Source organism: Myotis daubentonii, chromosome 1 (genome assembly GCF_963259705.1).
Source record: "Myotis daubentonii chromosome 1, mMyoDau2.1, whole genome shotgun sequence".
Taxonomy (NCBI): Eukaryota; Metazoa; Chordata; class Mammalia; order Chiroptera; family Vespertilionidae; genus Myotis; species Myotis daubentonii.
The window spans coordinates 24,452,862-24,478,617 of NC_081840.1; the positions used below are offsets into that span (position 1 = coordinate 24,452,862).

Genomic DNA, 25,756 nt, shown 5'->3' on the forward strand with positions numbered 1-25,756 from the left:
CAGGAGAGGGCGCAGAAAGGGCATAAGGACATGGCAGTGCCACTTGACAAAGGAAGTCATACACCTACCTGGGAACCCTGCACACGGGACAGGGCAGCCGAACATTAAATCTGAGCCCTGAGTACCCAAGCTGTGAAGGCCTGGGAGCTGATCTGCATCGTCACGGAGACCACCCTCCAGTGGGAAGCACCTGCTAGCCACTGCTGTGCTGCTGACAGCCAGCGAGGGAAACACTTGGAGTCACCTGCCGTGCAGGTAGGACACAAAGGAATGGATTTCAGTCAGGCTGGGCCTGCTAAGGGGGAGAGCGGCAATTAGTCACCCGCCAAATGGCTGTGGCAAAGGCTGGATGGTGGCCTATACTGAGGGGAGGAAGCTGTAGGGTTTCCTGTGATTACTGTACAAACAAGTAAGCCTTCGGGTGACAGATAATGTGGCGGATAATGACTGAGGAGGTCTGTGGCTTCCCACTGTGTCCAGCAGTAGCCTATTCTCTCCAATACTGGGCCCTACAATTTAGGAGGGCTTCAGAAGACACTAATTCTAAGTGATGAGGGAGAAAAGCAATAAGTCAAGTCAGAATGATTAACTGGCTGTGAGGACAGCCAAATGATTGCAGTAGAGAAAACTGCTCATCTGTTCAGGGAGATGGTTACTAAGTACAAGAGCACATTACTACATAAAGCACAGGAGATGAGGCTATGCATATGCAGAAGAGGCCTCAGGGGTCACTGTGGACCGCAAGCTGAATGCATCTGTAATGCTGAGCTACTTAGTAGGAAGCTACCAAGATAACGATAAATATTACCATTTTATTAGGAACAGCTGAAAAGAGTCATGTCCAGGTTTGGCATTTCAAAAGGATAGAGAAAACAAAGAAGGAAAATTGAGAAGCAAAAATCCTATCCTATATAATAGAAGGCTAATATGCAAATAGACTGAACGGTGGAACAACTGAACAACCGGTCACTATGACGTGCGCTGACCACCAGGGGGTGTGCGTGGAACATGTCAGGCATTGGCCGCGGTAGGATTGTGGTGCAGGTGAGCGGGGGCGCCAGCCCAAGGCAGCGCGCAGGTCGCTGTCATTGGGGTGAGCCTCTGGTGGTTACTGAAAACTCTTTGCTTGCACCTGCTGCCGGCACCCAGTGCCAACCCCAATCACCCCTCAGGGCTTTTCCACCTCCCCTTGCTCCTGAGGGATGATCAGGGCAGCAGCTGCCACTTTCACCTGCTGATGGCGATGGCCCCACTTGCACCCACTACTGGTGCCAGCACCAATCGCTTCACGCTGTCAGCACCTGGGAGGGGTGGCAGCAGGAGCAAGGCTGCCAGCAGAAGGGGACCCGGAGCCATGGCGGGAGGGGCCGGGCAGGGGCGTGGAGGATGGGCTGAGACCCACACCTGTGCCTACCACAGTCTCGTGGCCCACAGTTCCTTTCAAGGTGCATGAATGCCTGCACTGGGCCCCTAGTCTATATAATAAAAGCCTAAGAGACCCTTACAGTGGAACAACTAGAATTATCGGTCACTATGATGTGCATTGACCACCAGTGGGCAGACGCTCAATGCAGGAGCTGCTCCCTGGTGGTCAGTGTGCTCCCACAGGGGGAGCGCTGCTCAGCCAGAAGGCGGGCTCACAGCTGGAGAGCACAGCAGTGGTGGCGGGAGCCTCTCCCACATCTGCGGCAGCGCTAAGGAGCAGCGAGCTGAGTGGTAAGGAGCAGCGAGCAGGCAGATGCTAAGGGGTGAGTGGTTCTGGACTGCAAGAGGGCACAGGCCGGGCTGAGGGACCCTTCCCCCTCAACCCCCGCCCGCGCACAAATTTCATGCACCAGGCCCCTAGTATGAGTATAAAATCGGTTACATAAAAGAGAAGTTGAGGGAGAGACATATTTGTCAAAGAGAAAGTACCTCCATAACTGCATTAAGGTAGGCGATGGAGAACTTAAAAAAAAAAAAAAGGCAGAAAACCCTGTCTTAAAAGGATATTTAGGGTTTGCAATACATTTGACAACTATTTTTACTCTCAACAAACACATAAAAACCACCAGTGAATAAGTGGACCAGGTATTATTAGATTAAGGATCAGGGACAAGCTCGGTGGAACGGCATCACTGCCTGAAGGCAGCATCGCTGGTCAACAGAACCAAGACTTGGACCTGGATCTCAGCATCCAAATCTACACTTCCTGTATTTTCTCTCTCCACTTGCCTGGACATGGAGGGCTATTACAAAGTTCCATTCTTCCTTAAAAATTGTTTTCCAATGGGCTTTGACCTGGTGCCTACAGATTTCGTATCATGTTTAGAAAAGATTCAGCCCCTCAAAACCATTAATTCTTTCTTAATTGTATATTTAAGCTACAGCTAGAGGAATTTCAAATAGGTAGACATGGGACAAAATTTTGAAGAGGAAGAGGACTTAAGTACTAAAATTACTTAGAAAAGTTTATGCAACCTCTCTTCTTAAGAGCATCCCATAAGAAGCAATGGGATAGGTGAGGACGTTACAGCAGAGCTAGGTGTAACATCCTTTTAAGCAACGGATAAATTCTCATCTGGGTAGGATGGCTTACATATGACAAGGGCGGACTCTGTCCTTTCAGAATCCTTCTGGTCTGATGATGGAATGGCATCTGGAGAATCTGGGCTTTCCTTATCCACTGAATAAATGGATTAGTTGCTCCACAGAACAAAGCAATGTTAATTCTGCTGGTGAGTCCTGCATCATGCAACCTGACATCTGTGGCTTGACCGAGGCCTCATTCTCTCAATGCTCACTTGAAATTTCAACTACAGTGGATCTGTTTGGTCATCTTTGAGGTTAGCTAGACACCACTGAAGTTTTGGATAAAATAGTCACCCACTCCCCTAAGCCGGAAGAAATGGGGACAGGAAGCTTAGGACAGATCACCTGTAGTTCTGCTACAAATTAAAACAGAATCCTGCCTGTTAACTCTGTGCAGAACCACGAGGCAAAAATGACCCATGAAAATGATCCACAGATGTAAGGCGAGCTGCCCCTCCTCCCCCTGGCCACAGGTTGAAGAGAAGTCCTGGGCTTGTCATTTCAGAGGCTACACTCTTCAATTATGAATTAGCCCATAAAACTTGGAGAAACCATATTCTCACCTTAAAAAATATAGATGAGAGGCAAGGAATTGTAAGCAATTAAAAAAAAATTCCAGGAAGAAGAGATTTAAGAGAGAAATGTTAAAGACAATGTAGTAATTTCTGAACAAGAAGGCAGGCACATATGTAGGATGCCAAAGAGGGACTTCTAACCACTCAGCTGTACCCACACACAGAGGCACACACAGCAGCCCAAGACATGCCTCTGTGTTCACGTAAACTAAATATAAAGAAGTCCTTCTCCAACCCTCCTCTCAGGAAGCATTGGGTTTTTCTGGCGTGAATAGTTAACTTATTAGGTTAACCAGAAAAAGCACATCCGTGCAACTGAACTGCACTGACCACTGTGGGCAGGCATTTCTCCTGGCCTCTAGCCTGCCCCTCCAGGGAAGGTCAGACACTGACTGACTTCTATCCAGATTGGGTTGATGTGTGCATATAAGCTGTGCATATAAGCATATAAAGTCCCTCCTTATTATATTTTGCAGATTAAAAAAAATTCTTACATAGAAACGACTTTACTAAAAAGTCAGGCTGTGCAGGACCTTATGTGTCCTCTCACATACACCTACCTGCAAAAGTGCTGCAGCTCTCTGCCAATGCTGACCCTCCTGCACAAAAAGCTTTGCAATGTAATAGTGGTTTCCAGGAGTCAGGAATTGGAGATTTATGCTACGTTTGAAATGGTTTATTAATTAAGGGCCTTGAGTCATCATGCAAAAAATGGGGACATTAAGGAGAAAGTTATTCCTATTTGCTCAGCAAAATGAATTGAGCAACTATTATTAGCTCACAGTGGCACACGCTCTGCAAAGGTGTTCAGGATGCACATACTGGGTGGGAAATCCTCTTGAACTGGACGGCAGTAAGGTGTGTATGTGATCACAAAGTGGGTACTAACTGGCTACCTGAGGGGCCTATGGAAGCATGAGGAGGCAGAATGGCAGGCTAACGCGGTGGGTGCAGAAGTCTGGGCACTCAACCAGGTCAGGTGAGGACATTACAGCAGAGCTATGTATATGCAAGTACGTGGTGGGGTTTCTAGCTTTAAAATGTGTATTCTTTAACCTCGTTCTAACACTGGCAATACCACTGGTTATCAGGACTAGACTAGGGAAACTCTGGTTACCACACAAACTGGCACTGCCTACAGCCAAGATCAGAACTCCGGCAAAAGAGTGACCCAGTTGGCGAAAGTGTATTAAAGTTAGAAGTATCTTCGCCTCTCCTATGCTTACCAAAAATCATTTTACTGTGTGATTCACTTTAAAACTAGAAAGTGAAACAGCTACTTAAAAAAAAAAAAAAAATAAAACCTCTCCCTAACTTTCCAAAGCCTACAGAAAACACTTTTTTTTTTAGGGAGCAACACTTAAGAGCAATTAATAAACTTTTTAATTGTAGAAAGTTGGTGTGTATGGCTTCTCTTAATGACATTCGACTAGAACAATCCTATGCAATTACCAACCTACATTAATGCAGCTCTCATGGGGCGCCACAAAAAACCCTGCACAATCGTCAACAGGGAGACTGGAGGACAGGGTGGGCAGGAACACAGCCCAGGGAGAAACACAGTGGAGCTTAATCACTGTAATTTGGGTTTTGTCACCAAGTCCCAGGTACAAGCGCTTTCATGCACTGTCAAGGGACCTCCCTGTTAATTGCGGCTCCTGTCTTCCGGGGACCACACACTCTAATTTGCAGTGATTCTGGTTCCTCCAGCGATGTGCATTTGGTGGCTACATCCCCCTTTCCTCCAGAAAAGGCAGGCTGCTGAGGCTCTGATTATCCAGCTCGCTCTGCCACCTTCACCAGACTGGTCACACAGCATCCCGTTTACCAGAGTCGAGAAACGACTGTGACTCCACCTACAGTGGATGGGAGGCCCTGCCACCATCCCTGAAAGGCTACATTCTTCTCTTCTCCAGTAAGTTCGACTTTCAACACGAGAGTTATTTCTACAGGATGATTTAAATAATTTCTGCATGGTCAGTCTAAAGCAGAAAATGTGGGTAATCCTCGGAGGTGGTCAGGCTGTCCTGGTCAGCACATTCAGAACATGCAATCCCAGGTGCCTGCTTTTCAGGGGGACTTTGTAGAGCCCCTGGGATTCGTCGGATTGGTTAGATGGCGCGGCCGATGTTTTGTGCTTTGGCTTTGGAGACTTAGCCTTTCCAAGCCTACTCCATGCCCACGCCGTACTAGACAAGACCTCATGACTGATTTTCTTCCACCATCAAATCAGAGCAGAGATAGGGCCCCAGATGGAATATCATTCTTAAAAAGGACAACCTCCTTTCAAAACAAAGAACCGGAAACCAAAGAAACAAGAGTCGATCTAAACCGAGAAACTATTCTGACCTCAAAAATGTTCCAAGTCAATGCAGCACAGGCTATAGTTAATGGGATGATGGCACGTGTCAAAACACAGCAACTGAATGCCCTAACTCTGTGCCCCAGGATTCTATATATTACTATGGTATTTGATGCCTAGCTTTCTGTTCTACTTTTTCAAACACTTCCTCGACCCACTCGACGCACCAACATTCTCTTCCCTGGACTGTGGGAAGGTAACTGGGTGCCTGGCACCCCAGACTGAGACTGCTTGGCCAATTCCTTTTTGTGTGGGGCCATGTGTTTCTAGACCTACCACAATAAACAGAAACAAGCATGTGAGATGCTGGGCCCACCTGGAATTTACTAGATGGGAAGCTCAAGAATCTTATCAGTAACAATACAGAGACAATGAGAGAACTGAATATTTAACTGATCAAGTTAAACAAATCCAAATTAAGTGGAGGTTATCTGGAGTTTCCTGACAGATCTTGTGCTTGGATTCCCATTTGAAAAGTAAAACTAAATCCAGCTTCTTTGCTATTTTTTCTTTAGGGCATAATAATAAAAGAGGCCCAGGCAAGATTAGATGCTGTCCTATAAGCTGATCAATGACTGACAACAATAACAGTAAAGGAGAAACTACCACAAAGATCACCAGCCCTGTAAAGAGACCAATGGAGCGTTTCCTCCCTGAAGGCAAAAATCCTTCCATACTTTGGCTTTTAGGCTCAAATCTAAAGGAAGAAATAAAAATTGGTATTAATTTTGCCTACCTAACAATACCGGGGAATATGTACTTATTTTGAAAGTAGATGGTATGTCTAATTTTAGCTACACTTTTCTGATGTATATCCCCCACCCTCAACCACATAACTATTAGGAGCCAATTAACGGAAAAAAATTATCACGTAAACATGGGGTTAAGTGATCTTCTCTGGGAGACAGGCAATGAAAAGGGTGTGTTGAGCATCATAAATAATGCCATGTTAGGCCTTTTTAAAAATACCGTCAAGATTTTCATTTAATATCTTCAAAAGACTGTTCTAGTATACTTTATCACTAGCTGAAAGCCCAAATTACAAAATTCTTCTAATTCTGGTACAAAGGAAATTTTTCATAAAATCAAAGACAACTTTACAAAGACTGAATCTGTAAACTTTCTCACAGCTTAAACTAATGCGTTAGGCCCTGGTCAGTATGTTCAGTGGTTAGAAAGTGGGCCCTGCAGACTGAAGGGTCATACGTTCGATTCCCAGTCAAGTGCACGTACCTGGGTGTAGGTTCAACCCCTGGTTGGGGAGGTACCCCGATTAATGTGCCTCTCTCACATCAGTGTGTTTCTCTCTCTCTTCCCCGTTCCTTCCAATCTCTCTAAAAATCATCCTCAGTGAAAATTAACTGCCTACCCCCAAATAAAGATGATAATAATAATAATATTGTGGTAGAATTGTAGGAAGAGTATTTTGGTGCCAATTAAAAGGCACTAAATATGTAATAATAACGGCCACTGCATGGAACACCCCTCTATACACTACAGAGCCAAGTGAAGCGGGACAAGGCTGGGCACTCGATTCAGGACGGGCTGGGAACGGGGCACAGGAAAGGGCAGGTACCTCGTGTGGGAAGCGGCGTCGTTGATGCTGAAAGTGCTGCTCTCCCGGGTCAGAGGGCTGGAGCCTGCCTGGCTCTTGCTGTGGATGTCCAGGCTCAGGGAAGACTCTGCTTTCCGGTCCAGGCCGTGGCTCTCAGCCTCTAACGTCCGATCCACCATGGAGATGACCTCACTGGAGCTGTGCCACAGGGGGGCCACTTTCTCCTTGCTGGGCCCCGAGCGAGGCGAGGCCGTGGCGGCCCCCAGGGAGGCGCTGCTGCTGTGGCTGGGGCCGTAGGAGGTGGTGTCGATGCCGCTGTCGGCAGAGGTGCCCTGCAGATAGTTGTAGCTGTTGAGCTCGGACTCAGTGCGGTCCCCGTCATACCACTTCTCGTCACTGTGGGCGCTGGACGCGTTGCTGGAGAGGGTGTTGCTGCTGGAGTGGCTCGAGTAGTGGCTGTCAGGCTGCAGGGGAAGCAGAGTTACTCCCGGGCAGGCTCTGCCTCGTGAACACCAGGAAAACAACAGGGAGAACGACCCGTGGCGTGTCTAGTGATGGGTCCAAGGCCAAAGGTTCTAATGGTGGGAAACTGAGGTCCGGCTGGAGGTGCCTGGACAAACCCAGGCGAAGGCTCGATGGCAGAGAGCGCTGGAAATGGTTTCTTAAGAACCCATTTTTCATTATTTCACTTATGCCAAAGCATGAACAGTACTGAGATCTTTTTAATTAGAAAAAATCTAAATTGTTATTAGTCTTCAATATTTTAATTCTAAAATAGAAAAAAATGACACTTCCAAAAGGCTTTAAAATTAGAAGAGACCTACTGTGCTCAGAGTAAAGAGAAGGCAGAACCTAAGACTTATTCCTAAAGAGAGCTCCCCAGTGCGCATCTATTTAGGAGATAGCTCTCTGAGGAGGGCTCAGAGGTATGATGTATACAGAGGTGCCAAGTGAATTCAATGGGGGAGGCTGGGAAGGGAGAGTAACAGTCTTTTCAACAGACAGTGCTGGGACACGTGGATATCCACAAAGAATTAAATTGAATCCTTTCCACATAGAAAAATAAACTCAAAAAGATCAAAGATGTAAATGTAAGAGCTAACACTGTAAAACTCTTAGAAGAAAACATAAATATACATCTTCATGACCTTAGATTATGCAATGGTCTCCTAGAGATGACCCCAAAAGCACACAAAAAAGAAAAAAAATTGATAAACTGGACCTCATCAAAATTAAAAAACTTTTATGTTTCAAATACCCTAATTAAAACATGGGCAAAGGATTTAAATGGGCATTTCTTGAAAGACGATATACAAATGGCCAACAAGCACATGAAAATATACTCAGCATCTTTAGTCACTAGGGAAATGCAAATCAAAACCACATGAGATACACCTCACACACAGCGAGATGCTATACACAAAGGGACAGACAAGAATGCTGGCTGGACTGCTGGTGGGAAAGGGAACTGGGGCTGCTAATGTCCAACAGCTCAGTCCCACTCTGTGTCGACTCAAGAGAAATGAGGACATGTTCACACACCACTTCCATGTGCATGTTTACAGCAGCGTTATTCATGAAGCCAAAAGCCAGAACAACCCAAGTGTCCACTGGCTGATACGTGGATAAGGAATTGTGGTATTTCTAGACCATGGACTGTTATTCCGTCATACAAAGAAATGAAGTACTGACATGTTACAACATGTACGACTCTTGAAAACATTACGCAGAACTGAGTGAAAGAAGCCAGACATAAAAGGCCACACATTCTGTTCCACTCGTGTGAAACGTCCAGAACAGACACTTCAACACGGACAGAAAGTAGGTTCGTGGCTGTCGAGAGCTTGGAGGGGAGGGAAGAGTCAGGGCGATGACTGAGGTACAGGGTTTCTCTGGGGTAATAAGTTTTCTAGGGTTGGATGGTGGTGCTGGTGGCACAACCCTGTGAATATATTAAAAAACCATTAAATTGTACACTTTAAATGAGTGAATATTAAGGTATGTGAATTGTATCTCAATTAATAAAATGAGTACAGAACCCTTTCTACACAGTGGCTTAGTTACTTAGAATATTTTGTAGCTTACCAAAGAAATAAGATTTCCAAGGATAGCTGAATAAAACAGGATTTTAAGAGAAAAGTGGAGAAGGAATTGTGTGTGTGTGTGTGTCTGCTGAGGATAGCGGCAGGAGGAGGACACTCAAGTTTCATTTCAAAGTGCAAAAATAAAGCTCTCTCCTTAAACAAGAATCAATCCCAGTTATTTTACCAGTGCTACTCTAGTTTTTCGCAACAACGTTTGTGTTACAGACCTTCATTCATTTTTAGTATCTGAGGGCAGAATTTCTCAGCCCTGCACTGTCTGTGGAATTGGCAGCCCCCAGCCACGTGTGGCCACTGTGCACCTTGCACGTGGCAGCCTGCACTGAGAGGGGCTGAGAGTGAAAAGTACGTAACATATTTCTGCAGAAACAGTACGCGAACCACACTGCAATTTTAAGTTTTCTAGTGGTCAATTTTCAAAAAGTACAAAGAAACAGGTGAAATTAAGTTTAATATGTTTTCTCTAACCCAACCTATCCCAAATATTATTTTACCATGTAATCAATATACCGATTAGTAATGAAGGTGGGGAAATGGACAGATTGACTGGGGCAATCGCCCATTTATAAGCAGAACTGTGACCACATCCCGTCTCGTCAGTATATCTCTCCACACAGCCTGTGTGAGTGCTTGCACACACGTGCTCCCCTCTTGTGTTTTTAGCTCCCATGTTCATTTCATTAGAGCAAAACTGAGAGGAGCCCTCTCATCTCTGGGCATCTTGTAAGTTAGTGAATATGAGACAGTCTTTCCTCACCCTATTGAATGACATAAATATAAACACACATTTCAGTGAGCAGACAGACCAAAGAGACCAATTGCACTGAAAGGGGGAGGAAACGATGACCTCCATTCCCCATTCTACCGGTAAGTGATAAGGAACTGTGTGCCACGATGGTGAAGGACAAAATGTGTGCAGCTCTGAAAGATAAGAGAAGCAGTAGGGGGAGCTGTCAGGAAGTTGTCTGTTCAACCACACCTCATGCTTGCAATTGTGTAAACAAGTAAAGTCCATTTCTCACACACTTCAATTCATAACATTTTAGGACTGTTTGTGATGGGATCACCTGGCCTTTCACCCAGATGATGGGGTGGCAGGTGCATACCAAAGAGGAATTTCAATTTATCTCAAAGCACCCTTGTTGGCAGCAGAAAGCCCAGGGCCAGGACAGAAAAGGCCCCTTCTGCCGGAATGACTTCCTCTTTGACCACGTGGGAGGAAGAACAGAGCAGACCTGTACCATTTTCACAGCTATCACAAGGACGGTGCATCGCTAGGCACCTGCCACTCCTATTACTTTACAGTGAACTTACATGCCCCTGTTTGTTCGGAGACAAGTGAACCACTGGATCCTGCCGCATCAGCCTCCCACTGGGGCTCTCCCGGAACGTGGGCAGTACCTTCGATACTGCTGGGAGGTGGCACGTCGGCTCTGCAACACAGCACAGGGCATTATGGTGCGGGCCGAAGCAGACCCAAGCACATGTCGACAAATGAAGACAGCTTGCCACGGCACCTCGGAGCTCACTGACCAGCAAACTCTGAATTTCAGCAATAAGCTTGTTGAGAGTTTACACAATAGACAGCATGTCAGAAACTAAGTGGCTGATGGGTAAAGCTTGCAGCTGGTGACCACATGAGCAGAGCCAAGTACCACCAAACCAAAGGCCATGAACAATGCGGCAAAGTTAGAAATCAACTTTTGGTTTGGGGAACAGTCTAAAATACATGGATTGAATTTATGAGATTCATTCACTGCAAAGTGTAGCTAACCTAGCTTGGTCTACATTACCTAGACAGGCATGGATGCAATCACGTGTTACTTACCATGACACCTTGGAAATATTTTACCTGTATATTCATGCTGCTCGAGGAAAAAAGAATTGAAATCCTGAGGTCCTCTATAACTGTAAGCTAAGCACAACAGAAAAGACACACAGCAACTAGTTTACTTAAAACAATTGCTTCCTTTTGGAGTCCACGCTGGCGTTCATGATGGGGTTCCAAAGGTGCAAGGTAAGTGATTTTACTTCTTTCACACACTGCTAGCTAACAGCAATGATTCCGGACTTCGGCAACACCATTCCTAACACATAATGGACTGGGCAACATACCCTTTTGCTTTGATTCTCAACCATTTCCAAAAGCAGAGGCACAGAAAAATGAACAGCCACGGAGATAAGTGAGTTCATTAAGCAAGCTACACTCCTCGTCTCCACTGGGGCACCAGTTCATAGCACACTGATGTACAAAGATGGTGGGTGGGGGGTGGGTCTGCCTTACAAGTAAGACTCTCCTCAACATTGTCAATGAGTGACCTGAAAATCATTAGAGAATTTTGTTCTTACGAACTGACCTTTACACACTCAATACAGTGCAATGAGTAACAAGACATAATTATTTTTGTCAATTTCTCCCTAGCATGGCATAACTAAGCCCCCGAGTGTCCTTCTGAGGTTCCCATTAGAAAAGGCTGGGTTAGTCTTCTGGAATGTAAAAATGTACACAAATTTATTTTATTTTAATATTTTATTTCAAGCCTTAGATTTTGAATAGAGAAAGGCTCCACTTGGTGAAAAGGCTCTTCTGGCAGGCTCTAGGGCAGTGATGGCGAACCTATGACACGCGTGTCAGAGGTGACACGTGAACTCATTTTTTTGGTTGATTTTTCTGTTAAATGGCATTTAAATATATAAAATAAATATCAAAAATATGTCTTTGTTTAGTATGGTTGAAAATATCAAAAAATTTCTATATGTGACACAGCACCAGAGTTAAGTTAGGGTTTTTCAAAATGCTGACACGCCGAGCTCAAAAGGTTCAGCATCACTGCTCTAGGGGTATCTTGCAAAAAAAAAAGGTATATCTTACTAAAAAGATGAACAAGTGAGTTAAAAGGATTCATCCATATTAATTTCAGAGTCTTATCTATTAAAAGTGTGATGCCACTAAACTAAAGGGGATGCGAGAACAAAAAGACTAGAGGGAGGTTTCTGTGCAAGAATGAATATGGTCTAGGACGAACCTTATAATTACCCTTTCCTTTCCTCACATGGCTTCCCATGAGTAGGAAGTGACACTGAACGCTGCACAAAGGGCTTGCTGGCAGCTTTGTTCAAAGCGTGCACCAGGAGCCAGAAAAAGCTGCTGAAGTCATGATGAAGAAGGGATCCTTTGCGCACGTGTCATTACCAGCTCCACAGTATCAAAACATATGGGCTTAAACACATTCTGCTAAGAGCAGAGCAGAATATGCGCAGGTTTTCTGTGTGGTGGGTGGGTGGGATGAGAGGGGGAGGGACAGATGGCTTCAATAACCAGGCACATTGCACTGAAGTTATTGCAACAAAGCATATCTTTAAAACCTAGGAATTATATTTCTTTTCCCCAACGTGTGTCTTAGCTCAATACATCTCCACTTCCTTCTATGTTTGTGGTTAGTGCCTTTACACAGGCATAGTCATTAAAACAGAATGAGACAGACAATGCATTTTCTGGGAGGATAAAAAGGTGGGGCTCTGTCTTAAAACGTATCTTTTTTTCAGACCTGAAATGTATTTGTTTTGAATCTCACACCCCTGGTAATGCTACTAAAAATAAGATAAAGGAAAAAAATACCTGTCTAGATTCAAGACCCTGATGTATCAGCTGTGTTGATACTAAAAATCTATGATACTATTGTGTTGCAACTTAATCATGTTCCACAGCAAAATTTTATTGTATCAACTCATGTAATGGTGTCATTGCAGCAACTACAAATATATACAGAGAAATATATGCATTAGGAAACCAAATGAAGGCTCTCCTGCAAATCTTCCCCATCCAGCACTTTGTCCTGCTAAGACATGTCCTTAGCTGGCAGCTTAATAGCAGAGGAGGGGGAAAAAGCATATAGGGGAGGAAAGAGATACTAACCATGCTACACATGTGACTAAGCAACAATTATATCTCTTTCCCACTTTGTACATAGTTTTTAAATTTTTATTTATTTATTTTAAACTCTGTAAGAATACCAACAAATCTTTCAGGGCACTTGTAAGAGGCAAAAACAAAAAGACAGATGAAAGGGTTGGGAGATACTTAGGACATGTGGTTTGGCAGTCTGGCAATTTAATTTGGGTTCTGAAAAAAAAAATTCCTATGTCATTTCTATTTTTAGATTTAGGGTCATTTAGAATTCCTTGACTTTTCTCTCAGGTCTTATTTGTTGCTTTCACTTATACATAATCTAACCAAGACTTAACTCTCATTCACATTTATTAACCAGGGCTGTTCATCTAACCAGACTTAACTCTCATTCACATTTATTAACCAGGGCTATATTATATAACAGAATGCTTTAATGACATCATCAGGAGGAAGCCCAAGTCACCTTGGTATAAAAGCAACTAGTTTTTTGTAGAAATTTAATTACTTACCCATCTGGTCGGCAATGCTATCCTCACTTCTTTGCCAGCTGGGTGTGGATTTTCCGCTGCCACCAAGATCTGCCTGGGTATTCTGCCTGTCAATGGAGGCTGGGGATCTGCGGCTGACTCCAAACCTGTGGTGATTTCCCCAAACAAAGGCAAAGAGGACATCAGAAACCTCACCCATAAAGGGAAGGAGTCCTGGGTGTAGTGAACCTCACTCTAAGGACAGGTACTACTAGTTTCGCTTGCCTGTCTGTACTTGTGCAGCCAGCCCCGTGCATGTGAATGTGGATACCGGAACTGTGTTTGCTGTAGTCAGTTCAGAAAGGTATGCAGGCTAAGCATTTAAACTGTAAACAAGGCCAGATAAACAGAGTAAGAAACCAAAGTCTTCTAGCCCTTGTGTAGCCAACCACAGGCTGTCACTCACACACAGCCAAAGGGAAATTTTCACCATCCCAATGTTCCATGTGTATCTTCCGATTGGTACGTGTCAGGGGTTTCTCGTAACTCAGTAAACTGCTAAATCACTAAGTAACTAAATCTGCTAAATCATTCATTCTGGGAACTAGTATTTTCTGAGCACTCTAAGGTCTGAAAGACAAAGACTGCTATCATTTATATAGAGACCACTTTCAAAATAAACTGCCTTTGGGGAGGGCTACTTACAAGTAGGTAAAGTGGCTTTTGTAAAGGCAATTGTCTATTTCTGGAAAGACTGTTTAGCTATTCAATCAGCCAGTTTTATTTTTCCCAATGTAGAACAAACATATGATACATGATTAAAGCGTGCACCTTGATGAGCACTATCAGCAGCGTAGATCCTGCCTGAGCCCAGGAAAAAGGGCCAGAGTATAAAATTCAAACATTCATGTGGAAATTTACAAATTTGTGTATGGTTAACTAATGAACTTATACAATGAAAGACTACACAGGGCCTGATGGACTGATGCATATGACAGATGTCTTGTTTACTACAAACTGATTGATGCCTGGGGAGAACAACCACGTGGTGCTGGTGGAGTCAAGTTCTGGCTTTCCCACTCCAAATTACTTAAGTGTCAGCTTCATTTCTTTATTTGAAAAAAAAGAAGAAGAAGAAGAAGAAGAAAAAAAGGCAATTCCATTATATGGATCCAGGGAGGAAAAGCTTGATGAAAGCACTTGCAAAGTAAAGAAGGCTACAACATATTTTCGTAAAACTCCTCCAATACCATCTCCCTAGTTGCTTTTGCATAAATGACAATTGTTTACAGACTCAATCACAAGCCTCACTAAACAAAGTTACCTCTATTGTAAAAACCAAAAACCTTGATTTAGGAAAAACTCAATAACTGCGCATTTACCAAAAAAAAAAAAAAAAAGCATTCATTAATTATGATCTTTGCCCTCTCCTCCCTAAGTAGGGTGCTTCTTTAGTTCAGAACAGTGAAGATCCTCGAAATGGCCCTATGATCCTATTCTAAATTTGCACTAAATTACGACTTTTTCACAAAGGCACAGAGACTGCGATTTTGCTTTTACCTTTTTGGTAGCAGAGGCAACTAACGACCTTTTAAACCTCTGAATTTAAAGCCGAGTGTTTTTCTCGCTATCTGGTTTCAAATAATGTAAGGCTGTCTTTAAATTCTGCCTTTAAAATATTTTCATCCCACGGACTTTTAATTTCCGTTCTCACACATACTCATTGCGTGCAGGGCATCAGGGACACAAGGACCCTAGACCCTACTCTTGAGGAGCTCAGACAAACCTGTTCAAGTTGTGCCTCTTTTCGAAGCTTTACTCTACTTCTGTTTGGAGGAACACTGAACGTTGAAGGCTCAGATTTGGAGGAGTTTTTAGTAATAATCTGGCTGACACATTAAGCACGTTCAGTGACCAGGAGCCTGTCCACTGCTCTCCGGAGCAGGCTCACGGCTTTGAATAGCTCCCTCATAAAGGCCTGGAAACTTCTCTGTAACTTTCATTTATTGGTCTCTGTCACCCTCACAGACAAGTGAAACCCTTCACCTAAGATTACCTCCTCGCCTCCACAATTCTGACCTCCAGGTTGTACATCCCTAGTTATGTTTCTCACACCGGTCTCCAAATTCCTCATTTACCACTCCCTTCCTCCCTCTGGACATGCCCTACCCTGTTAACATTCCTCAAAGTGTGTGGCCCCAAAACAAGTCCCCAAGGGTGGCAGAACAGACCCCATGTCTCCTCCGGAGAGCTGCTTTATGACGGCCTCTCATTCTCATCTTAAATGTGTGCAGGTGCCTTTTGTCCGCCCACTCGAGTGGAGCAGGCAGGATTAACCAGTTTATTAAATTTCACCTCTCAGCGGATTTGGATGGTCTCAATATCCTCACCCAAGGGAGTGGGCAGACACATCACACACATGCAGACACCAGGTCCTGAATCCGGGACAGGAGAGGACAACAAAGGAGCAGGCTACGTTTACAAGCAATGACTGCACACTGACCAACTATCATGATCGTACGCTTTAAGCTTTTAAAAGTTTATTATTAATGAGTTGGATCAGACTACATACACTCCTGTGATCCTTTTCCTCTAGGGACCGGCAACTTTTGGGATTATACATGTGAATTAGACAGGGAACCAATTGCTCTTGCATCACTGATACAGGCAAACGCTGCTTGGGATCCAGCAGAAACACTGAATCATAGGGGTTCAGACGGAGTAACCCCAAGAAGTAACTCTGTGGAATGTGGATTATTTTTGAGCTAAAGGCAACTGAGATCCTTTGGGCTCAAGAGAAACTTCAGCCCTCTCCTTAACTGCCGACAAGAACTTAAATTAGGGGCTTTGCCCACAGGAGATTATCACTGACAACTTTTTTCTCACCTATCCTCAGGGCAGGGCAAACTAACTGAACATCTGCTCTTATTGTCTTGTGTACCTTCCTCCTCCTGAAGCCCCAAGGTGCCTGACCTTATTCTTAGCTCTGAAAGTCAGATATACCTCATTTTCTCTTTCTGTTTCGAGCCTCGAATGTATGTAACTGAATTTGGTTATTTCCTCATTTTGATCTGTCTCATGTGGATTTAATTTTTAAGCCAGTGAAGGAACCCTGAAGGGTAGAAGAAAGTTTCTTCTTCCCCCATAGTATCATCCTCATCTTGAAAAGTATCCACCTTAGAAAGGACATCAGCCCTAGCGGGTTTTGCTCAGTAGATAGAGCATGGGCCTGCGGACTGAAGGGTCCCAGGTTCGATTCCAGTCAAGGGCACATGCCCAGGTTGTCGGCTCGATCCCCAGTAGGGGGCATGCAGGAGGCAGCCAATCAATGATTCTCATCATTGATCTTTCTATCTCTCCCTCTCCTTTCCTCTCTGAAATAAAAACATAAAAAAAAAAAAAAGGACATCATACAGTACAGTAACTAGTCATGGGATAAGCTCACAAACAACGGGCAAAACCCTCAATACCACCGATGGCAGAGTTAGTATAAACATCAAGGTGCATAACTACTACCTCCTTAAAAAAAACTGTGCAGCCCGGGGCACTGAAATCATGGTTCTAACATAAAGATTCACCAAAACGTGAACGTTTCAGCTCACGTTTTTGGTTCATTAAAAGTGTATCATAGAAGAAAATAATGCTTTTTTGGTACTGTTGCTAGTTCATTTCTATTTTACTAGAGGCCTGGTGCACGAAATTTGTGCAAGGGCAGGGTCCCTAGGCCTGGCCAGTGATCAGGGCTGATTGGGGCCTTCCTTCCCCGGCTGCCAGCTGCCGGCTGTTGGCCAGGGCCTTCCTTCACTGTGGTGGTCAGTGCACGTCATAGCGAGTGATCGAACTCCCAGTCTTCCGGCTGAACTCCTGAGGGGACACTTTGCATATTAGCCTTTATATATATAGATAGATTGTTGTACCAACACTGAGGTTGCAGTGAATTCTTATTTTTGAAGTCAAGGCCATTTAAAATCTACTAATTAAAACAAGAAATAATTAGTTGGGCTTGTGGTTTGGCATAATAATACTTAACTCATAAAACCTTTTGCAGAAACTCATGAAAAAGAGCTAAAATTTTTTCTAGTTGTCACTGAAGTAATTAAAATAAGACATGCACATTTTAGAGATACTACCAAGGGAATCCTGGGGGAGACACTGGGGATGGGGGGGAGAGCGTATTTATAGTGGTTTTATTACCTAATTTCTGCTAACATAAACATTTTGCAACAACAAAGAAATCAAACTTAATAGCTGTAAAAACCGACAAAGCACTATAGATAAAAATACCCACTATGAAGGTATTCTTAGCAATAAACATGATTATTGTGTAACATGGTAAAATCTCAAGAAAATAAACAAATCCTGTGTGCATTTGTTAAAATGGGGAAAACTCAGAACAGAAACATCAGTTTTTATCAACTCCTTATATTTGATCTTAAAATGGTCCCAGGTTCTTTGTCAGGTTCTCACGGGGAGGATACCCTGGCGGAAGCCACTGCTGCTCCCTTACTGTTCCTCTGGGCAAAGCCTAAAGCTTCTGTGCACCATGTAATGAATGCTTTGCTGCTAATTCTTCCAGGCTTCAGACATTCCCATTATTTTCTCCTTTTTAGTAGCCTCTGAAATACTGTACATTTAGCTTTTTACTTTGTAAGTCTTTTCAGAAGCAAATAGTTACTTTTGGGTGTTTAGTGTTCAAAACAAACAAACAAACAAACACCATGAAAAACATATACCAACCCACAGGCTGAAATCACAGTGGACTTTTAAAGTGTGAAAAAATAATTTTAAGCTTTGGATCTCATGATCATTTCTCCTACTGTAACAGCAAAACAAACTCCAACCAGTTCAAGCAGGATACTGCTGAGTTCACTTTGGAGGACATATTAAGAAATGACAAAACTGTACTATGAAAATAGGCAACATATATCATGGAGAAGCTGGTGTAATCTGATTTCTCTGTCACTGAGTCCTTAGAGACCAGAGAATGTTATACAGCCCAAGAAGTGGTTTGAACCAGCCATGAAAACATTTTTCCATCTGAAATTATTTAACCATATTTCTTTCCCCTTTTGATCTTTTGTAGTAAATTGATCAAGGCTGGCTGAATGGAAATCATTTTACACCTCTGACTGACAGATGAAAGACAGCAATGTCAACTAGGACCGTGCACATTGGGGCACACCTACCCTTCAGGCATGGATTTCTGCCTGTACGTGCCCCCGCCAGAGCCAGTCTCGCTGGACGAAGACAGGTTGCTGGGGGAGTTACGGCACTGCTGGGATCTCGCTAAAGCCATGGACGAGACCGTCACGTAGATGTCCGAACCAGGAGACAGCCTGCACGTACAAAGCAAAAATATGAAGTCAACAATTCAAAGGGAAGAGTCCCAAGGCGGGCATGATGGATAATATCATATAAATGCGACAGAGGCAGAGGCTTCATGGAGATGGTGAAAACGAAGCCAGCTGGAAGCCTACACAAGAACCGTCCCCATGCAACTACTCCCTCAGGGAACCAGTGGACAACTGCCTTGAAGGGGGCGGAAAAAAAATAACAGGGAAAAACACGTATGTTTCCAAAAGCTGCCAGAATTCAATAGGCTGAGTTGCGCAGGCGGTTTCCTAGTATGGCAGCGTAGAGCATAATTGAACCCCAGTGACATTAACACAGCAATTAATTCCTCTTTCACACTGGTTCTCCCAGAGTACATGGCCAGGGGGAGACTGGTACATTCTTCGTATGCTCCTTTGTTTTCTAATTTTATTACTCAGAGTCTGAAATGAATATTCAGATTCTGCTATTTAGTATTTATGAATTTGGTTGATAGTAGCATCACCATATAAAAACCTCTATGACAAAAAGTGCCTAAAACGGCAGTTGTTGAAATTTAACTAAATTTAATTAATGAATCTCGCCTAATACATCTATTTCCAAAGCTATGGGGCTTTCGCCCTGCTGATGGCTCAAGGGACAGAAACTGGAGCTTTGTAGTCAGGACAGATGCTCTACTCCAGCAGCTCCAGTAGGAACGTGGTAAGCATCGGAATATCAACGTGATGCTGACAATGTGCCCAGGTGAGAACTAAACCTTAATCACACGGAAGCTGGCACACATCATTCAACTCCTGTCACAGGTGACTTCCAGTTTATCACCGAGGAAGTGGAATCGAAGCCATTCATTCAATAAGCCCGGCCTCTTGATTCTCAGTCGGCCACACTCTGTGCTAAGCTACTGCTGCCCTCCAGGAAGGCTGGGCGTTCTTTCCCTAATCGGACAGTTGGCCACGGGTCTGCACGGTCAGATGACTTTGCATCAAAGTGCAGAGGCCCTGGGGCAGAACCTGGTTCACTGAGGTACGGCAGGTTCCCACGGTGAACCCCTAAACTTTCCACAGCAGGGCAGACTGGGGTTTCAGGTACAGGAAGCTGACAGGAAGGATAACAGAATCACAATGAGAAGCCTTTCTAATGGAAAAAGATACCAAAATGCATGACTCCCCAATCCATCTAGGCCCTAAGGACAGAGCTAGATCTCTCAGTGACAAGCCCGTTATCTCCAGCTGTCTCCTAGATATCCTTAAGGGGCACCCTCACCAGCAATTTCAATCAAACCCCCTAAAAACTAACCGATTTTTCCCATTCCCACCCCTTGCACCCCAAACCTGCCCCTTCTATATCTGTTATTCCAAGCAAAATGTTTTTTCATCCCTTCCCCACTTTTCTCATCTTCCACAGTCAATTGGTTTAATTAAGTTCAACTGTTACAGAGCACAAACCTTGTGGTCAGGCACCCTGGGTGCTAGTCTGGAAAACACAAAGACAAGGGATAGAACTAGTCTCCAACTGGCTGACTGTCCTCTAAGGGCCCCCATCTCTGCCTGGATCAGTATAACAGTGCTTTATCTGGTCTTCTGATGTCCACACTCTGTCCACCTCAGGCCTCCAGTGCCCCTACCATCTGAGTCCTCTGATTGCCAACACCTCTCCACAGCTTCCCTTTGCTTACAGGACAGATGACCAAATCCCTGGCACCCCCTGCCAGGCCCTGGACCGTCTCACCCAAGTGCATCCTCATGTCCATCCTAATCTCCCTGCTCTTCATCTGCCTCCATGCATCCTCCATCCTGGTCACATGCAGCGCGCCCCAGTCCTCAGACTCACCCACCAAACTCATATCTTTACTTATCTTGTCCTCTCTGCTGGGAGCATCCTCCCTTTTCTACTCACAGAGCCCAATTCCCAAGGCCCAATTCCAAAATCATAGGCCGGAATTCATAGATTAATTAGAACCTCAATCCCACAACAACCTGCTCTTTGCACCACTGTAGCACTCCCTATGGAATCATTACTTTTATGTGTGTCTATCTCCCCAACCAGATTCTGCCCTTATAGGGCAGGACTGAGCCTTATGTATCTTTATATCTCTGGTTGCTTAACACACATTTGAAGGAGAATTCCCATCCGCAGTGTAGGAAATGAAGCGGTGGTTCAGGATAAGGGCCCGCAGTTACATCAGGTGTCCCAAGCCAGGGGTACTCAACCATGGTGCCTTTACATCAGATGAAAAACAGCTGGTCTCTAATAATAAAGTGCCAAGATTTGGGAAATAATTTGCTAAAAACACTTATAACACATTCAAGGTGATAAGACGCTTTCTTAAATGTGAGAAAAGGGGATGGCAGAATTAGGCCGAGGTACCCCTGGACATGTATCATTGATCTGACATGCAATGGCAAGAGAACTTCCTGGCAATGCCTCCTCTACAGAGTGTGAAATGGGCAAGGAGAGACCTGGGATGCTGGGTCCTTGGGCAGTTCAATGAGAAGCTAGGAAAAGAGGCAGAGTTCCTAAGGTCCTTCTGTTAACATCACCAATCTGGTCCCTGCTACACAGATTTAGAGAAATACAGGCGAACCGCATGGCTGGCATCCTCACTAGGAGGCCAGGGTCGAGAGAGGGCTATGTGTGGGCAGGGATGTGGGTCAGACCATTGGGTCTGGGGACACTAGCTCATCCCTACTTTGGGTAATGTGTTTTGATAAAAGATCAATACATTTATGCGGGCATGGATGTCCCTTTAATCTTTTCCATTAAGACCTCTCCCAAAGATCTCACTATTTATTCTGGAGTAATTGGAAGGGGACCGGAGTCGGGAGGAATGGGAGGAGTAGAGCACAAAGAAGAAACTAGGTAGGGATTAAGGAACCGCATAAACCCAAATGTAACAAGAGACCACACTGCTTTAAGCCCTAAGAGTTTGGCCTTTATATGCACCTAATATAGAGAAACTTCAAATACAGTTTCATTTTGTAGCTGCTTTGATTTTCTTGCTGCAAAGAGGAGGAGGTGTTACAGGAAGATGGGGGGGGGGGGGAGAAGGCAGTAGAAATGTTAACATTTTTGGGGACCGTTGATTTAACTCTCTTCTGGGTAAGTTATGCCAATGAATTATATTTATGATGAACATGAAAATGTTTATGCTTCTATGAGGAAGTGACAACATGATTCCACAGAGAAAGTCCAAAAGCAACTTTTATATCTGTATTTAGGGCTTGCTTTTCTTACCCTGCTCTCCAAAATGTACGTTAAGCTGAAATATCTAATGCTCCTTCTCAACCTCAGCCCTTTTATTTGGCAAGGGTATCAGAAAATTCTACTTGGTTACTGGAGTGATCCCAAAGTGAAAAAAATAGCATTTCCAGAAGGCCGGCACTCATTCCCATCCCTTTTCTGCACTTCTAGAACTCAATAGCGGCTTTGTTTCCTGCCTGCTCACACACACAGCGCACACATACAGCAATGGATGGAATGGCACACCCAAAAGGTTTTACGACTCTGAATGTATGTATGCTGGGGGGAAAAAATCAGAATTATCCTTTCTTCTGATGCCTTACAGTTATTTCCAAATACTCTGAATTTGATACCATCACAGAAATATTGTTTGAGAACAGACCTCGTTCGGGGAGTGTAAGGGCTGCCTGCCGGCACTAGCCGTCCACTGCCAAAGAGAGCCTGCAGCTACCACTCCTGGAAGTCGGGCTGGTTGCTGTCCTGCCACTATGAAAACACAGCACCCAAACTGGCTCACATGGGAAGTGCATGCTGACGCCCTGCATCTCTGTCCTCCCATCCACTCTATTTTAAGGGTTGCTGAGCCCAGTGAGGAGCACAAGATCACAAATCTTTCCCTCCCTTTTGAGATAAGCCCAGACCGTTGTGCTTTCTCTTAGTCGTAATGAGCCTGGGAAATCCTAGATGTCTGTGCCCAAAGAGGTCAAGGGGACTAAGATGAACACATCTTTCAGGGGCTGTGAGATGGTTTATTTCTGTAGGATATAAGAAACAATCTTTTGCCAAAACCGGTTTGGCTCAGTGGATAGAGCGTCGGCCTGCGGACTGAAAGGTCCCAGGTTTGATTCCGGTCAAGGGCATGTACCTTGGTTGCGGGCACATTCCCAGAGGGAGATGTACAGGAGGCAGCTAATCGATGTTTCTCTCTCATTGATGTTTCTAACTCTCTATCTCTCTCCCTTCCTCTCTGTAAAAAATCAGTAAGATATATTTAAAAAAAAAAAGAAAAAAAAAGAAACAATCTTTTGAAAGAAGGCTCTGGTCACTGTCAGAAAGGAAATTTCTAAACCTCTTAGCATTAATTTCAGTAATTTTCTTCCCTACATTTTCATAAATTTAGCCAAGAAATAACTAAATGTTTTTAAAGTAACTAATGTTAAATGTTCTCTTAAATGCTATTAATTTCCTCTGCAGAAATAAAATGCCAGGGTTTTGTGACTGTAGGAAGAACGCAATGATTGAAAGTCATGCTCATCAGCCCATAGACAACACGTCCATAGTCTGCAGGACACACACCAGCTTTCGTTTACAGGCAATGCATTTTGTTGCAGTGAAAGCAAAGAGCTGAAGGGATGGATATTTAAGAAGAGACAGTCCAAGATCAGTATCAGTTCCTTATTTTTACAGAAGTGTTCTCACACTAGGATAAAGGAGAAAAGAGAACTGCTAAAATCCAGATTTCTAATAAAACAACCCCTGCCCCCCGCCACACCGTTCCCCTGGAGCAATTCACAGGACTACATGCATGGTGTTAACATTAATAGACTCTTATGAAACGGACCTCCTCAGATTGTGACTGATTATCATTTACCAATTTATGGTAAGGAATTCTCAGTATCTGTGTAGTTGATGTTAACATTTTTTTCCGAGTCACACACAGTACAAGTTTAATGATGCCTCTATTTCCCGCTCTTTACTCCAAGTGACAGCACTGCGTCCAAGGAGGCAGACCCTCTGTAATTCAAGTGCAAACAGTGGATGGTGGTAAAAACAACCGAGAGGTTTCAAATGGCAGCAATGACTGACAGATTAGATGCTTGAGTCTATAATTAAGCACAGCACTTTACACAACTCGGCAATTAAAACACGACTCACCCAGGGAACAGTATCTGGGTGAGCAAGGAAAAGTCTGGGCCAAGGAAAAGCCTGCCTTCAGCAATGTATTTCAACCAGGGATACTTCCAGAATTTTGTAAAAAGAAAAAAAAAAGATTTTCTGAAATGATTCAAGGTGCTATAATCAGAGGAGATTTAAAGAAGTTGTGTTCAAATTTGGACAAATCATCCCTGTCTTTTCCTTGTTTCCTACTGTGAGCACCGAGAAGCAGAGCTACCTCCGGCTCGCTGACCACATGATCCATATCGGTTCTTTAGACTAGAACATGGAAATCCTGTTCTGATGAGCCTCTGGTGATGAGCAGTTGCAGCCAGGAATAACTCATGTACAGTTAGGAAAACTCGGCAATTCACCACATTGAGATAAATGGGTCGTCACTTCGAGCCTGGCACACACTATGGGTGCCTCTTGAGAACAATCAATTTGATAACTGAGGGCAGAGAGTAAGAATGGACGGCAGGCAGGACCAGCTTCATGATTTGTGGGACTCAGCACAGAATGAAAATGTGGTCCCCCTGTTCAGATACTATTACAAATGTCAAGGCAGTGACAGCAGAGCATTAAGCCCAGCATGGACCCTTCTGAGCATGGGGGCCTGTGCAACTGCTGGTGAACTACAGAGCAGTGGCTGGCCCCTCAGCACGCCAGCACGCAGGCACCCATTCCGCAAACACTTCTACATGTGGTGGTAGATTTAATCCATACAGCATGGTGGCTAGGCTACAAGGCTCTTGGGTCCGATGGCCTTGATACTAATCTCAGCTCCACCACTAACCAGCTATGACTTTGCACAAATTATCTCATCTCTCACTCCCTGGGCTCCTTATCTGTAAAAGAGGTAAACAGCAGCCAACTTATTGGGCTGTTGGGTGGATTAACTGAGAAAACTTGCATGAAGAACTTTGAACAGAGCCAGGCCCAGAGCGTGAGTCCAATAATAGCTACCTATAGTTTTTAAGGAAAACACAAGTAAAATGAAACTATCTTGAGGGCAGTAAATACAGAGTGTGGAGGCTCAGGCGGGTTAGAAGTCAAACCTTGTTGGGAAAACCAGGGGGAAAAGCCTGATGAAGAAATGCACCTGAGATGGGTCTTGTAGGAAACAGGATGTTCACCACAGTCAGCAGCCAGGACGCAGAAATGTGAGGTCTCCGCGGTGGCATGTTAGGCCTGAGCACTAGACATGGGTGGGAGATTGGCGGGGGCCATGCCGGGAGGACAGCTGGGTTGTGCAGGGTGAACTCTCCTATGCTAAGCTGAGGAAGCAAAAACTTCATGCGTGAGGCGGCAAGGGGAACCAAAGGTTCTGCAGCCAGGCAGTGGCAAGTTCTCTTTGGTTAGTCCCACCCTCCACCAATATTCACAAATATTTCACAAAAAGAAGTCAATAACCAAATCTTTGGTGAAAAGCTAAGTGGATTTTTTTTTTTTTTGCATACTAGGATTTTAAAGACTGGAAAAAACTAAACAAAATAAATTCATCCCCTATCCCATCATACAAACAAAAACAAGGGAAGCAGAAGCCAACAAACAGCACGCATGCTGGTCTCAGGTTGGAGTGGCTGCCCATGTGTGTCTGCCTCGCATGGTCTCCACGCTCCACTCCTCCTATGATGGCCCTAAGCTAGGAGAAGAGAAAAGCATCACGCTTTCCTTCCAGTAGAATTCTACCAGTACTAATGCTCTTCGTTGTTCAGAAATTCTGAGTTCTACAATAAAGTCCCATTTGCAAACTAGCCCATCAATT

The 25,756-nt window shown here is 44.2% G+C and overlaps 1 protein-coding gene across 32 annotated transcripts in view; it reads right to left on the bottom strand.

Moving 5' to 3' along the window:
* Positions 1-25,756, bottom strand: part of SIPA1L1 (signal induced proliferation associated 1 like 1) — a 352,094-nt gene that overhangs the window by 24,212 nt on the left and 302,126 nt on the right. For 26 of the 32 annotated variants that reach the window (XM_059691698.1, XM_059691696.1, XM_059691712.1 and 23 more), the window contains 5 exons: positions 18,729-18,878; positions 13,585-13,709; positions 11,018-11,080; positions 10,480-10,598; positions 7,085-7,527 (listed from right to left, as the gene is read on the bottom strand). In XM_059691698.1, coding sequence (XP_059547681.1) covers positions 7,085-7,527; positions 10,480-10,598; positions 11,018-11,080; positions 13,585-13,709; positions 18,729-18,878 — 900 coding nt within the window. The remainder of the gene's footprint in view (positions 1-7,084; positions 7,528-10,479; positions 10,599-11,017; positions 11,081-13,584; positions 13,710-18,728; positions 18,879-25,756) is intronic. The other 6 variants (XM_059691786.1, XM_059691777.1, XM_059691766.1 and 3 more) reach the window with 3 other exon arrangements.